Here is a 14610-nt window from a genome sequence, read left to right on the forward strand (position 1 = left end):
TTATTTTATATGATTACAACTTGATATTACAAGATAAATTAAATTTGATTTACACTAAATAAAATATAAAATTTTTAATAAAAATAAAGAGTAAACGCCAAAACTGGTCATGAACATATGCTTATTTTATGATTTTGGTTCTAAACATTATCTTTTGAATTTTTAGATCTCAAACATTTCAACTTGGATCACAATTGGTCCAAAGGTAACTTTTCCGTCAAATTTTAACGGTCAACGTTTTTAATCTCGATTTTGACCAAATTAAGCTGTTAAATATGATTACTAATTCCCTAATTATATCCTTAATTATTTTAATAAGTTATCATTTATAATATAAAACAAATAATATTAAAAAAAAATATTCAAAATCAACCAGCATCTCCTCCGATCATTTCCGCCTCCACCCCCGCAATTGTAATCGTCGCCGCCGGAGAGCTCATCTGCCTCCCCCTCCCCGCAACCGCCTCCGAAGCACTCCAATCCCTAAATTCCTCCTTCCTCTGCAGCTTTGACAGCCTCTACTTCGACCACTTCATCCCGCCTCTTTCCCCCGCCGACCGCCTCGACGCTGCGAGATCTACTTCGCCTTCCCCAAAATGATAAGTCGAGGCGGTTGGCGGGGGAGAGCGGCGAGATGAAGTGGTCTAAGTAGAGGCGGTTGGAGCTGCAGAGGAATGAGGAATTTAGGGATTTGAGCGCTTCGGAGGCAGTTGCGGGGAGGGGGAGGCAAATGAGCTCTCCGGCGGTGACGATTACAATTGCGGAGGGGGTGGAGGCGGAAATGATCGGAGGAGATGCTGGTTGATTTTGAAATTTTCTTTTTTAATATTATTCATTTTAAATAATAACTTATTAAAATAATTATGGATATAATTAGGGAATTAGTAATCATATTTAACAGCTTAATTTAGTCAAAATCGAGATTTAAAACGTTGACCGTTAAAATTTGACGGAAAAGTTAACTTTGGACCAATTGTAATCTAAGTTGAAATATTTGGGATCTAAAAAATTCAAAAAATAATGTTTAAGACCAAAATCATAAAATTGGCATATGTTCAAGACCAGTTTTGGCCTTTACTTAAAAATAAAAAATAATTTAAATAATAATGATATTATTTTTAATGAGTTTATCCAAACATAACCCAACCCAACTAAAAATTATCGAGTCCTAATGAGCCAATTAGATAAAGACTCCAATCCAATAAGATTTTATTCAATCCCATTAATTTTGTTACTGGATTTTGGTATTGAAAATTATCAATCCAACTTTTTATAGGCAGAGTGGTAAAATGTGAAATATAATAAAGATGAAGGGCAGTTATGATAAGAGCATCTCCAGTGCAATTCGGCTAGCCATAGGCTAACCACTTTCTCTCTCTGCCACGTCAGCAGCACTAAAAAACCACATGTCACATCAAATTTAGGCCAGCCATAGGCCAGCCGCAATAAAAAAAATTCAAAAACAACTACATTTACGGAATAAACACAAAATACGGAACTAAATTTACGACACATATACGGGAAAAATTCGTTAATTTTATTTAAATAAAAAAAGTACATTAACTAAAAATCAAAAAAATTAAAAAATACATTAAAAAATGTTAGTATGCCTTGAATCCGTTATAGTTTGCCGCGGGTCAGCGAGTCAGGGGGTCAAGGGGGGCGACGCCCCCTTGCCATGGGGTCTGGGGGCGCGGAGAGGCCCCCGGCCCGACGCTATGACATGTTTCTATTTTAGGTCTTAATTTTGTATTGGACCTAGTTGTTGTTGTTCATCGCTAGATGTTGCTCTTGTACAGAAATTTAGAGAGAGAGAAAATCGCGTTTATATAGTTTTTCAAAAATTAAAAAAAAAAAAAGAAAAAAAAATTGTGCTGGCCGATCGGCACGCCACAATGGCGGCCAGCGCATCGGCCAGCGCGTCGCGATCGACCAGCCCACGCCGAAATTTTGGCCGTTTTCCCGCTGGCTGCCTCCAATGGTTCGGCTAGCCGATCGGCCAGCGCCGCGAATCGGCTAGCCGGTCGCTCGCCGACCATTGGAGATGCTCTAATAGCAGAAAAAACATTTTGTTCACAAAAAAAAATGATTAATAATTATCATGATGAAATTCTAAAATAGAAAATCCACCGCAAACTCAAGAGTCAATACTGTGACCCCATCGATCGGCTGCCTCAAATTCCATCTATTCATTGGGTCCAGCTTCAAGGTTTCTACGCTGATCCTCAAATCGCACATCAGCTCAAATTATACGTTTTTTTGAGGTAATTTTGCTAATTTACTTGTTTATAGAGAAATCGTGACGCTTATCTGTGAAAATGTTACTGAATTTCGCTTAGCTTCGCCTCTCGTTGCAAATTATGGAGTGTGTCTCAGTTCCAGGGTTTGTTTTATGTGTTTATATGTATAATTAATGTGGTTGTGCTCTTAATTTAGTTTGTAGCTGAGCGAATTGTGAATTCATGATGATTGTTGCTACTCTTGGATTTCGGTTAGTTTGGTAATGATGCGAAAGCTTTGGAAGCTTAAGTGGTTTTTCATCTGAATTGACGTTTCGTTCCTTCGCTGTTAGTTTGGAAATTGTGTATTTGAAGTTGATGGAGAATAATATTTGCATTTTTGTTTGATCTTTGATGATTGCGCATTACTAGAATTTCCTCTACTGTTGGTAATAACTGAAGGATATGTCTTCTGTGGTAGTGGGAGGGTAGAGGAGGTGAAGATTTGATCTTGGAGCGTAAATTATGTACCGGTGTGGGGCCGCAACCACTAACCGAGGTGGAATGCCAACAGATAGTGGGGACTCTGTTGTGACCCTAGATCAAGTCCCGTGTTGGAGCGATTCAGACTTTAGGTACTCATATGGGAATGAAGATTCGGGGTTCCAGAATCTGCATTTTCCAGACCCATTGACTGCAGCATCTGAAGGGGAGAATGGTGGAAATGGAATGGTATCGAAGTTTCCCATGGATCGTGAAATTAACTCGAAAATATATCTTTGGAGGGGCAACCCGTGGAATCTTGAGGTGGATGCTGTTGTAAATTCAACAAATGAGGTGAGTAGGTCATTCATTGTTATACCCAGATAATCATCTACTTGAAACGAACTTTTGTAACAGTTCCAGCTTATGCTGACATTTCAAATCTCTATTGCTTGTCTCTATTATCCATACTTTTTCCTCTAGAATTAGGAATTACAGTATCAAAAGCCTATCCTAATCTCATACTTCTCCATGTTATACTATAAGACATTCTGAATCCCCCAGCTCTGATTCTACTTGCTCAAAAGCTCTAGTACATCTTTCAATCTTTGGAACATCCTTTTTTATACGTACATGTTCCATATGCATGTATTTAGTATTTACACAGCTTTTTGTGGTATCTTGGACACAAATGTCTCGTAATTTAATTTCTTCAATACAATCACAAAAATATTTCTTCTGCCTAATCGCCCATAATATTAGTAGGCTTGAGAAATTGCAAACTCCACTGAGCTCTAGCTGTCCAGTTGAGCAAACTCTAGAGCTTAAGTTGGCAAATTTCTATTTTCACTTGAATGGTTGTTCAGAAAATCTCATGTTATTTCGGTTGTTTGACAGAACTTAGATGAAGCTCATAGTAGTCCTGGTTTGCATGCTGCAGCAGGACCGGGCCTTGCAGAAGAATGTTCAACCCTGGTGAGCTATAACTTTAGTCTAATTAAACAGGGTCCTCGATATTCTTCACTAGATTGCAATTATATTTGTCATCTTTAAGAGTGCAATGTCATAAAGAATCTTGTTTTACTTTTGTAGTTAGTCGATGTGGATGTGAATGTATGACCAAATCTGAATGGCAGACACAATTTCATCAAATTCAAGGTTCCTTGAGATTGGCAACAAAGTTAATATCATATAGGAGGCTATGATCTAATATACCATTTATGTTGCAATGTGCTAACAGCCTAACACTATATGCTAGACATATCAGGGTAAGGATAGTGAAGAAAGGATGGGTTTGCATGAATTAACATTTAATAGGACACAATGTTGACACTGTAATAACTTATAAGCTACAGTATATTTCCTTAAAATTTTCACAAATTTGATCTTAGCAAATTATAAATAGGATAGTCCTCATTGTCATTATGTAGAAACGCATACTAATGGCCTTTTAAATTATGTACAAACTTGTAAGGTTGAGATGATGTGGTGATTTGTGTTTTATCATTTTGTAGGGTGGCTGTCGAACAGGAATGGCAAAAGTTACTAATGCTTATGATCTTCCAGCAAGGTGGTTATCCCAAAACATGCTTATAGTTATTATTCAGTTGTTTAGCTGTTCAGTTGCTGTACTGGGAAATCCATATACTTTTGTGCATTTTCAGTTTGTATCTTTACATCAAACCACTTGACTTGTGAAGAAGATATGTCCGAACTTAAATTAAGAGTTGGCACAGTAGTTTTAAGATTTGCTCTACTTATTTATATAGTCTTTGGTGAATATATTGGTCTTCAGGTTCTGTAACTGAGCAGTAAAAATTAGGATGCATTGTCTATGTTCTCCCTAACTTTTATTCAAAAAATAAGATTTCTTGTACTTTTCAGGAGGGTCATACATACTGTAGGTCCCAAATATGCTGTAAAGTATCACACCGCTGCAGAGAATGCACTCAGTCATTGTTATCGATCTTGCCTTGAACTTCTCATTGATAATGGACTGCGCAGGTGGGTTCAGTGACCTGATGTCTTTACTAGCTGTTAATTCTTCATTGTGTCATTCCTCTAATAAGTAAAATAGTGGGATTGAGCTCTTTTGAAAATTGATTACAGCATTGCTATGGGTTGTGTATACACAGAAGCCAAAAACTATCCACGAGAACCAGCTGCACATGTGGCCATAAGTAAGTAGTTCCCTTACGGTTTTCTATCTATAATAAATTTCAATTTTCCTGAATTGAAACCCATGCCCTCTCCATTTTGTTTACTAGAATGCTTTTACAATTTTAGTACATACCTGTGTATTATGTCATGAAACCCAATGTGTATCTTTCCTTTAGGAACCGTGAGGCGATTTCTTGAGAAACAAAAGGATAAAATACATGCAGTCGTTTTCTGTACCACAACATCATCTGATACAGAGATATACAAAAGGTTTGTTCACTGAAACTACCCATCATTAGATCTAGTGATGCATATGAAACATGACTATTACTTTGTCATACATTTGTTTCTTCTTGCTACAGATTGCTTCCGCTTTACTTTCCGCGTGATAAACTTGAAGAGGAGATGGCTGTTTCGAAGCTTCCTGCTGATGTTGGAGATGAAAATGGTGAGACGGTCATAGATGAGCGCAAAATAAGGATACAACCTTTACCCAAATTGAAAAAAACCGCCCCAAGACCTCCACTGGCCTCTACTGATCTGGCAGACAGCAATATATCATTAGCAAGACGGTTCGTGGCTCGTCATACTTTTCTAAGTCCTTTTAAGTCATATATGATTTCACGTAAAAAGCTTAAGGTTTTAACCCTTATCTGGTTAACTATATGTGTAATGTGTATTTGTTGTTTTGTACTAGTTCTAAACTTGTTCAAACTTGTTTTGTTGACATACATACGTAGTAGCACCGGACATATTTTTCTTGTAATTGTTAACATCTTCCAAATGATACTTGCTTATGAGATATTCATCTTTGTTTCTGGTTCAGATGGTTTACTTTTCTGTTTAATGAGACCAAAACTCGTACAATTTGGGAGCTGTTTCCCTGCATTGACTGATATCAAAGCATTTCTTCTTTTTCAAACAGGGACTCATCGTACTTGGAGTCTTATCTGGATCCTGCATTCATGTCCCTGATCAAAGATCCAGATCAGAGACGCAGAGAACAATGGGAAAAATCCGCTCAGGCTCGAAATGGTTGGAGTTTTGCTAAAATGCTTGGATATGGAGACATTGGCAGTCCTCCTTTATCAGCTGCTGAAGAATACTCGCTCCATTCTCGATACCTTGCTAAAGCAAATTCACTTAATCTTTCTGATATTGCTGAAATGAAAATTGTGTAAGGCACTGTTAGCTTTCTATTTTAATTGATGTTATGCATTTAAGAGGGATCCCTCCCTACAAATGATTCATATCTAGCTTGACTCGGATTTATCACTGAACTGTTACTCAGATCAAAAAATTTGTAGACCATCTCTTTGTTATTATCAGACTAAACTTTAATAGTAGGATTTTCCCTGTATGGGCATCCTAATTAATACACAGCCTCTTGTCTTCATTTTAGTTATCGGGGTGGGGTTGATAGTGAAGGTCGTCCGGTGATGGTGGTGGTTGGAGCACACTTTCTCCTAAGATGTCTTGATCTGGAGCGGTTTGTGCTTTACATAGTGAAGGTAAATGACCACATTTCAGTAATTTAATTTATTGGACCACTGCGTCATGGCCCAAAATATTATATTTAATGGCATCTATCTACTACTTTTTTGAATCCTTACTTGCCTTATTTGCTAGATGACTACTTATTATTCTGTTTTCAGGAGTTTGAGCCCTTGATACAGAAGCCTTACACAATAGTTTATTTCCACTCTGCTGCATCATTGCAGATGTGAGTATTTTCTCAGACAGATTATTCTCTTAGTGCCATTTCACTGTTTGCTTTAAATTCCCTATAAAATGTTAATGAGCCAACTGCAGCATCTAATTAAAATTCCTATTCAACAGACAACCAGATCTGGGGTGGATGAAAAGGTTAGAGCAAATACTTGGTCGGAAACACCAACGCAATCTCCATGTATGATAATTCTCTTTAAAAGCTCCTATATCAACGCTGACAGACATTTTCTCTTCACATGCTCTTCTCACCGGTCTTAGCTTTATAATGTAGGCAATATACATTCTCCATCCAACCTTTGGTCTGAAGACTGCAATATTAGGATTGCAGATGCTTGTAGATAATGTGGTATGTGTGATCTCAGTTTATCCCGTTACACAACAAGGATGAATCCCCCAAATTTCAGATACCATGTCTCTCTTTTCCTGAAACTCAAGAAATTCTAATCCAATCTTCAGGTCTGGAAGAAGGTGGTCTACGTTGACCTTCTTCTGCAGCTATTCAAATACGTCCCTCGTGAACAACTGACTATTCCAGACTTCGTATTCCAGTGAGTTGCTGTGCCTTCCAATCATCACTTTCTTTATCAGCCTCATATAATCAATCCATGTTAATATGAACACTGTCTCAACTCCCATGATTGTTTAAAGTCCTAAATGATTACATTATTATAACCCCATATTTATTTTGGCTCATGTAGATCTTATTGATTCATATAAAGTTTGTCTAGAAGAAAATAGAGAAATTTAAGTATCATAAAATCGCGGTTGCAGGCACGACATAGAGGTCAATGGAGGGAAGGGCTTACTCGTGGATCCAAGAACAAAATATGTATATACAAGACCGTAGCAGCAGATTCAGACTCCAGCGTTTGTGACTTTTTCATAGTCTCATCATTTCATTCATTTATGGGTTAGGTTGTATTGTAACGAAGTACTACTAATATTTTCTTTGCTTGCATATGTACTATGATCCCTCTTCTCACTCTACAGTGTATTTATAATCTTGAATCTGTGTAGGGCAATAAAATTTTATGAGTCTGCAAATTTACATTTCTGAAACGTTGGGTAGTATAGAATCTAACTTCAGTCATATTCATGCTACAAGTAAGTATTTAAATTTCATATCTACTCTAGACATTCTATAGAATTATTACTTGATAATTTCTAATAAAAACACGCAATTTTTATTTTATTTATATATTGTACTTATGCCCCCTCATTTTAGGGTACTGGAAATGTGTATAATTTCCTTTTGGAATCTCATATTTCCTTTGTTATTGCTGAAATATACAAGTGTACTACATAAGTAATGTTGCAAAAGGCATGCATGTTGATTCAGGCAAGTCAATTTGTGATTTGAGTCAAGTGAAGAATAGTGATTTCTTTCAGCAACAACTCAAAATACTAGATTGGTGACCAAATCAACATTTGTCGAAACAAATAACGTGTGCACGAGTTCATAATCAGTTTGATCATTTTTCATGATTTGGTATAAATTTTCACGTTACCACAGTTAATTAATTAATCTCTCTCTACCAAGAACTGTATTCATGTTGCATCTCATATTCCAGTATTAGAGGAACACAAACTCCCAGTATTTGACATTGAAAACAAGGATGTGTATATATGTAGATATGAATGGGGCCACATTATTTCTGAATCAAAGGGCATAAATCACGACCACTACATTTACAAAGACAATTAACCAACATCACTCCCAAAAAAAAGTACACTACTTTATGTTGGGACATTAATCTATAGAACTCCGATTCAAGAATGCAATGCCTCTCTTTTCCATTGTACTATGTTAGCACCACAGTATGAGGATTACCTGCAGGGCATCTCTGCCGGCGGGGACGTCTCGTCGTTTTGCCCCATCCTGTTAGGCTTCTGTCCTCCAAACCGGCTTCGATGCTACTGAGTTGCTGTATCAACGGAGCGCAGACCGCGCTTGCAATGGCAGGCGGGACGCTTTCAACCACTGCTCGTCTCCTTCCCCGAGCACCCCCGTTTCTGGTGCCATTTCTTCTTGCTGGCCCCGAGTTCCAAGTATGGCCCGTGGCTCTCATCATCCCTCCAAATATTTGGAGATCTTCTGTCACCTCATGCCTTGCCAGTGATGCTAAACCAGGAAGAACGTCTCTTTGGAAATCCCTCCACTGCCTTCCTCTCCTTGCATGACCCCTACGAGTTCTGGTCTGAGGAGGCCGAGCTCGTGTCTCTTCGACTTTCTGAGGTTCAGGAATAAAAGGTGTAGGCATGTAGTCTTCTGCTTTCGTCTCGACTAGTTGCAACGCCCTAGCCTCAAAATCATCTATCCCCTGGGATGAATCCACCTTTGGTGGTTCATCCTTGACTGATGTGTTCACAACTTCATTAGAATCTGAAGATAATGCATTGGCCAACACAAGTAACGCTTCTCCCAATGAATCTTCAGAAGGAAGAGCAACAATATCCTCTGTATCGACCTGTTGAAATGATGAGATGCCAACTAGAGTTTCGGCTGCATCTCTAAGAACCTCATTCTGAACTTCCTTATTTTCAAACGGCTGCGAGGACACCTCGTTCAGCATTTTTCTTTTCGGCTCAATGCTATCATCCTCGCTCTCCTCAAGGATCGGAACTTCCAGATCTATCTCCAAAGTCATCTTGACTCTGGGATCACTCCGTTCATAACAGGGCGATGAAGGATCTTCAGAGTCACTAACACAACAATTCAAATCAATGTGGTCCTTAATATGAGTGCCCTTTTTTTGGTTTTGTTTCTCCATAATTGGCTCATCAGCAGCAATTTGTTCATCAGGCTCACATGCTACGTTTATATCAATTATCCCATTCTTTCTTCCATCACCCGTGGTCTTCCTTCCTTCAGGGTTACAATTGACATCCACTGAGATGGACTCAGGGCATGACCTCTCATTGTCGCGTACATCTGTCTCAAAAATGGGAAAGCCGAGAATTTTCTTAACGGCTTGAGGTTGACCTGCTGCTTCCTTCACTCTTAGAGTCACAGAATCACATGAAGTAGACATACGTTGTGAGGAAAACAGTTGATTAAGATCTCTAACTGTTCCATTATTGCTAGACAATTCATTGGAAGAATCAAGACGGTAGCCTAGTTCTCTCGATACTTCTGATCTTCTCGTATCCATAACCCGATCAACATGCACAGGCTTAGGTCTAAGCCATGGCAAAGCCAGATGATTGTCTTCAGGCTTGCTCTTCCCATCTGCCATATTAAGATCCTGCATGATCACATTCTCATTTGCGAGGCTTTTGGGAAGCTCTTCATTCAAGTTAATATCCATAGCAGGCTTTGGATCAGCATGATACGGACCCTTAAGAAAACTCGCAAAGCCATGATTAGTCGATGAAGATGAATGGTGGAATCCATTTGATTTTAGCTCACTACCCAAACCTCCATTAACATGCCACTTTTGGCCAAAAGATTGCTGGCATGGAGCAGGAGGCTGCAAATGTTTACCAATTGCTTCTACTGGATTTCTAGAAGTTTCTGGTGTTGTTACCTTGGGAGTAAAACTACTTGATGGATGTGCCCAAGATGAGACAGTCTGAAACCATGAACTGGCAAAAGAAGACGACAAATTAAAGAATGGATAAGAGCCGGGAGCATGAGAAGCTATAGATTCGAACTGGCTATTATTGGAGTGACTATAACATCTATCAGAAGATTCTAAACCATGCTGGAATCCCTCTCTCCATTTCTCTTCCCTATTGTAATTACTTGAATACATTCCGGGAGGATGATGAACCAGGTTAATGGTCCCTTGCCCCGGATGGGAAGATAAATGTGACTTATCTGGTTGACAACCTTGCATGGCAGAACTTAGGTTACCCTTCCGGGATCCTGAAAATACAAGAAATTAATGCTACATTAAAAAAATTAAGCAATAGTGCAAGATAAATATTCAGTTTATAACCAAATCGAACATGTCAAAGAATACAACTTCGACAGCACATGCTGATTTTTAGCATAACATTATTGGTTGAATTTCAAAAGTTATTCATAACATAACTGGTGTTTCTTCCTTCTCTCTCTGGCCACCATACTACCACTCTTAGGATAAACTATTGCATGGATGTGTTGATGCTTGATAGAAGAAAAATTTGACATACCATAACCAGCAAAATGTAAAACAGGCTGAAGGCATTATAATACAGTTACAGTATAGATGTGAATTATTATCACACTCCATATTTTTAGTTCAAGTAACCCTAGTGTTTAGCTTATTTGATATCATGACAGCGAGAGAAATCAGAAATGGAGCAAAGAACTATGAAAGTTCATTAAAAATCATTACCTGCTCTGTTAGCATGGGGAAACCATCCCCTGTCATTAACCTGACTATCAACAGACGAATTTATTGAAATTCCATCACGCACATGCACGGGATCTCCAGCTACACTTAAAAAACTAGCAGTTGATTTGGCATGCTGGTGTATGGTTTTAGCCTCTCCATTTTGTGAAGTATGACCTAGGAAATCAATTGATGATGGAGCTGTTGCTTCTTCAATTTGAATGGGTTCATTTAAATCAGCCAAACCAACAGAACTCCTTAAACAGGCAGCAGAAGCTGAAGCTGAAGCTGAAGCTGAAGCATCCACTGGGCAATCAGTTCTTTTAACTGCATGACTACCAATGAATGACTTCATAACATTTTCAGGCCCATTGTTCAGATCACCGTTACGACAAGAACTTGATACACCAGATTTTTGGTACCCCTGCAAATTGTCCTCTTCTTCGGGGTCTACGTACTCATCAGCTGGCAGTTGTAGATCAAATAACTTCTTTCTTACTTTCAGTGGTCGTGAGTCTAATGCTTCAGAGTTTATTGTGGTGCACCCATTTGGGAAAGGAAGCCGACCTGGCTGTATAGGGTTCCCTTTTGTGCAAGTTGTGGGAGAACTAAGATTTTCAACAGCAGCAACAGATGTTCTACCATAACCAGAATTCGACAAAGGAAAACCTGCCATATGCCATTTTCGAGCTTCATCTGAAGGCACTTGAGGTCCTGGAAGACTTGATGATGATGCTGGTTCCACTGATGCTCGATCACCATTATGTGGTTCACTCTTTTTGAACTCTTCCATCATGTCCCTTTGTATTCTATAAAGACGATGGAGTTCCAAAACCTGTATGCCCAAAGTTATTCATTGAATTACAAGGATATAGACTGCCCCAGTTTGAGACCAAATTAACCAGCAAATGATCTTCGAATGAGCAACATAATGACAAAAGAGATCCAAAGTACCTGATTCTTAAATACTGCCTCGTGTTCAAGCATTTTTTGTTTCAAGGAGTCTTTCTCATGCCCCGGGTAACCATTTTCTAGAGTCCTACTGCTAGAATCATCATTAACGTCCCTCATCGTGTACAATCCTGGGAAGTAGCTTTTGCAATGCATCTTCGTTCCCATTCCTGTAGGAAATAGGAAACATTAATTTGCCAAGTCCATGGAGAAATATGGTAATATGTCTCCTTTTAATATGCTTAGTTTCCAGCATTTGCATTACCAAACCTAGGATATCACTGAACTTGAATCTACTGCATAGATGATATGCTACCCAGAACACAACTTAGAAACAGCAAAGATTGACACAATTAACACTATGTAATATCAACTCTGCAAGTAAGTATGCATTGAAAGCAGATCCTATTTGCACGATCACACATAAAAATACAAGCACCAATCCAATATCAATCCAAAACCCTAAACACGACAGCAGATATTCTTCAAAAGCAAATGGGCAATCCGAAATTCCAGCAAATGAAACCACTCATCTCCATAATTTCCAATTCAGGTTACAATCATGAATCTACTCCAAATAGGATCATCAGTCACATAGAAAAACTATTTACAAGCCAGTGGATAAACACTACCTCCGATTTTCCGTGTTTTCTGTCACAGTCAAACACGGGTAAACCTTAATTGAAAAAAAAAATGGAAGAGTAAAAAAAAAAAAAAAAGAGGGAAATTACCTCATAACCACATCCTGAGACCACTTCTCTCCTCAGCAATACCAAATCATAGAGCAGTGTTTCCGATAATTAAGGAAGGCGGAATTCAGAGGGTTTCATACTGTAAAAGACGAAGCCAACAGAATAGGAAAATAAAAAAAAGTAGAAAATAAAAGCTAAAGTGGCAGCAGTAATTATGGGGAAATGGAGGAAAGAAGTTAGCGTTTTGGTAACCCCATTGAAGAAGCTTAGATCCTCACCAAATTCTAACTAAATATTGGGAGATTTCGATCTGCTGGGTCTCTCTCTGTGTGTGAGAGAGAAGAAATTAAAGGTAGCAAATTTAGAAAGAGAGAGAGAATGAGAAGAAATGAAATAAGAAAGTGAGAATTTTATGCAACTGTATATATTTAATTATTATATATACTAAGTATTTAATTAATATGGATTTTGTAGAGAGAGAGAGAGAGAGAGATCCCAGATAAGAAATCTTAACAAAAACAAACGACCTTCTAAGAACAGTGACATAAAATTTGTCAACATCCGGTCTCTTTTTATTCTCTCTAAAATCTCTCTCTCTCTAAAACCTCTCTCTATAGAAAAACACTACTTCCATCTATGTTTATATGTGAACAGATTTAATGGATTTATGGTGAATTGCAACCTACAATTTCATCTTGAGCTCATAATATTTATTTTCGTAAATAAGGGTTAGGTATTTAATTGTTATCCAAACAAGTGTAGTTACGTGTGACATCTCTTAAAACAGAAGATAATCAATGTATATACTCGTCCATTCTATTAGATCTTTTACACACATTAAGAAAAACATTTACTGTTTTTGAAAATGTACAATATACGTATAATTATTCTATTTTGTCTTATCTATTGCTACACATATTATCTTCATAAACATTATAGAATATTATATTAGTAAATAATTGAGAAAAATCAAATAAAAAATTAGCTATATTGGAGTAGTAGTAGTGTATATACTTAAGTTTTCTCGGTTACAAATTTACATTCTACTATTTATTTTACTTTACTTTCTAAATATGTGTTAGATGAAAATGAAAATATGGCGGTGTATAAGGATTTAAGATCATTCATAACGGATCCCTTTACCTCTCCTCGGACATCTACCATTTCATTTTAAAATTTCACTTTTTAATTACCAGTGAATTTATTAATTTAAATACATAATAATATAAATTACTAAAGTATTAATTAAAAGCATTAAAATTACAAGTCTTCAAAAAAGTGTGCATATTTATAACACTACGAATAACTAACTTACTTAATTAAAAGCATGAAAGTTACTAAGTCCCTAAAAAATGTGTGGAGTAATCTGACTTAGATTTCGATGCCTGCATAGTTTGTTGACTAAATTATGTGGTTATTTGTATTTGCCTGTAATTTTCTAAACTTTTTCTAAATTTTGGTTTTGCACCAACTTTAAAATTTATACATAAATTTTCAAATTACTTTATGATTTTGCAATCAAACAAAATTTAGGCCTTCTTAACTATGCATGCTTACTAAAATACATCATACATGGCACAGCTGTCGTTCACTCATACTTCACTTTTCATGTAACGTAAAAATGGGTTGAAAACTCTAAATAAATTCCATTTATAGTAATCAAACCTCACTCTGAATGCAATTAGTGTAAGTAACTGAAATTTATTGATTCATCTACATTACAGAAAACCTGAACAAAGAGAAATCGGCAAAGGCAGACATATAAAAATAAAATGAAACAAAATTTGATGAATCTAGAAAAGAGAGTGGAGGGTAGGAACGAATGTGTAGTAAGAATTCTTGGAATGTCTTGGGCATTCTTGATGGGTGTAGAGGTAACTTTTGGTTATAAAGAGCATGTTTGACCGGGAACATAACTCATCTGCTTGGAATTCTATAATCATTTAGACTTTCAAAATGAGTTATAAATAGTCATAGAATTCCAAATATAGATGAGTTATCTTTCCTATCAAACATGTGTCCAAGGAGTCTCGTACTTCACTTTTGCAAAGCAAA

General features: G+C 37.3%; 2 protein-coding genes across 5 annotated transcripts; one reads left to right on the top strand and one right to left on the bottom strand.

Annotated features, from left to right (window-relative positions):
* Nucleotides 1-2105: 2105 nt before the first annotated feature.
* On the top strand, nucleotides 2106-7652 carry LOC125207470 (appr-1-p processing enzyme family protein). 3 transcript variants are annotated; one of them, XM_048106835.2, is made up of 15 exons: nucleotides 2106-2264; nucleotides 2701-3056; nucleotides 3600-3677; nucleotides 4217-4272; nucleotides 4587-4706; nucleotides 4812-4882; nucleotides 5039-5132; nucleotides 5225-5434; nucleotides 5788-6039; nucleotides 6265-6373; nucleotides 6518-6585; nucleotides 6702-6771; nucleotides 6865-6939; nucleotides 7050-7141; nucleotides 7365-7652. In XM_048106835.2, the coding sequence occupies exons 2-15, from the start codon at nucleotides 2745-2747 to the stop codon at nucleotides 7438-7440; spliced, it is 1683 nt and encodes a 560-aa protein (XP_047962792.1). In that variant the 5' UTR covers nucleotides 2106-2264; nucleotides 2701-2744; the 3' UTR covers nucleotides 7441-7652. The 3 variants fall into 3 exon arrangements, with proteins under 3 accessions (XP_047962792.1, XP_088916116.1, XP_088916115.1); XM_089059990.1 differs by having other exon boundaries at nucleotides 7292-7424; XM_089059989.1 differs by lacking the exon at nucleotides 2106-2264 and adding an exon at nucleotides 2310-2383.
* Nucleotides 7653-8190: 538 nt separating this feature from the next.
* On the bottom strand, nucleotides 8191-12973 carry LOC125205745 (uncharacterized). Of its 2 annotated transcripts, XM_048104843.2 has the most exons (5): nucleotides 12834-12973; nucleotides 12595-12694; nucleotides 11867-12033; nucleotides 10916-11747; nucleotides 8191-10461 (listed from the first exon to the last, which is right to left on the bottom strand). In XM_048104843.2, exons 3-5 carry the CDS (start codon nucleotides 12029-12031, stop codon nucleotides 8396-8398), a joined length of 3063 nt encoding a protein of 1020 aa, XP_047960800.1. In that variant the 5' UTR covers nucleotides 12032-12033; nucleotides 12595-12694; nucleotides 12834-12973; the 3' UTR covers nucleotides 8191-8395. The 2 variants fall into 2 exon arrangements, with proteins under 2 accessions (XP_047960800.1, XP_047960799.1); XM_048104842.2 differs by having other exon boundaries at nucleotides 12595-12955.
* Between the last annotated feature and the right edge of the window lie 1637 nt (nucleotides 12974-14610).

This window comes from Salvia hispanica, chromosome 6, assembly GCF_029641045.1.
Source record: "Salvia hispanica isolate PSC_SH4W2 chromosome 6, Shi_PSC_v1, whole genome shotgun sequence".
NCBI classification, from domain to species: domain Eukaryota; kingdom Viridiplantae; phylum Streptophyta; class Magnoliopsida; order Lamiales; family Lamiaceae; genus Salvia; species Salvia hispanica.

Bases quoted from the DNA above. Each gene is read 5' to 3' on its own strand.
- LOC125207470 (XM_048106835.2), top strand. From the start codon at position 2,745: ATGTACCGGTGTGGGGCCGCAACCACTAACCGAGGTGGAATGCCAACA. The intron at 4,883-5,038 runs GTAAGTAGTTCC...TCTTTCCTTTAG, and splicing joins AGCTGCACATGTGGCCATAA to GAACCGTGAGGCGATTTCTT. The intron at 6,586-6,701 runs GTGAGTATTTTC...CCTATTCAACAG, and splicing joins TCTGCTGCATCATTGCAGAT to ACAACCAGATCTGGGGTGGA.
- LOC125205745 (XM_048104843.2), bottom strand. From the start codon at position 12,031: ATGGGAACGAAGATGCATTGCAAAAGCTACTTCCCAGGATTGTACACG. The intron at 11,748-11,866 runs GTACTTTGGATC...TTGGGCATACAG, and splicing joins AGGCAGTATTTAAGAATCAG to GTTTTGGAACTCCATCGTCT. The intron at 10,462-10,915 runs GTAATGATTTTT...TTGTATTTTCAG, and splicing joins TCCCCATGCTAACAGAGCAG to GATCCCGGAAGGGTAACCTA.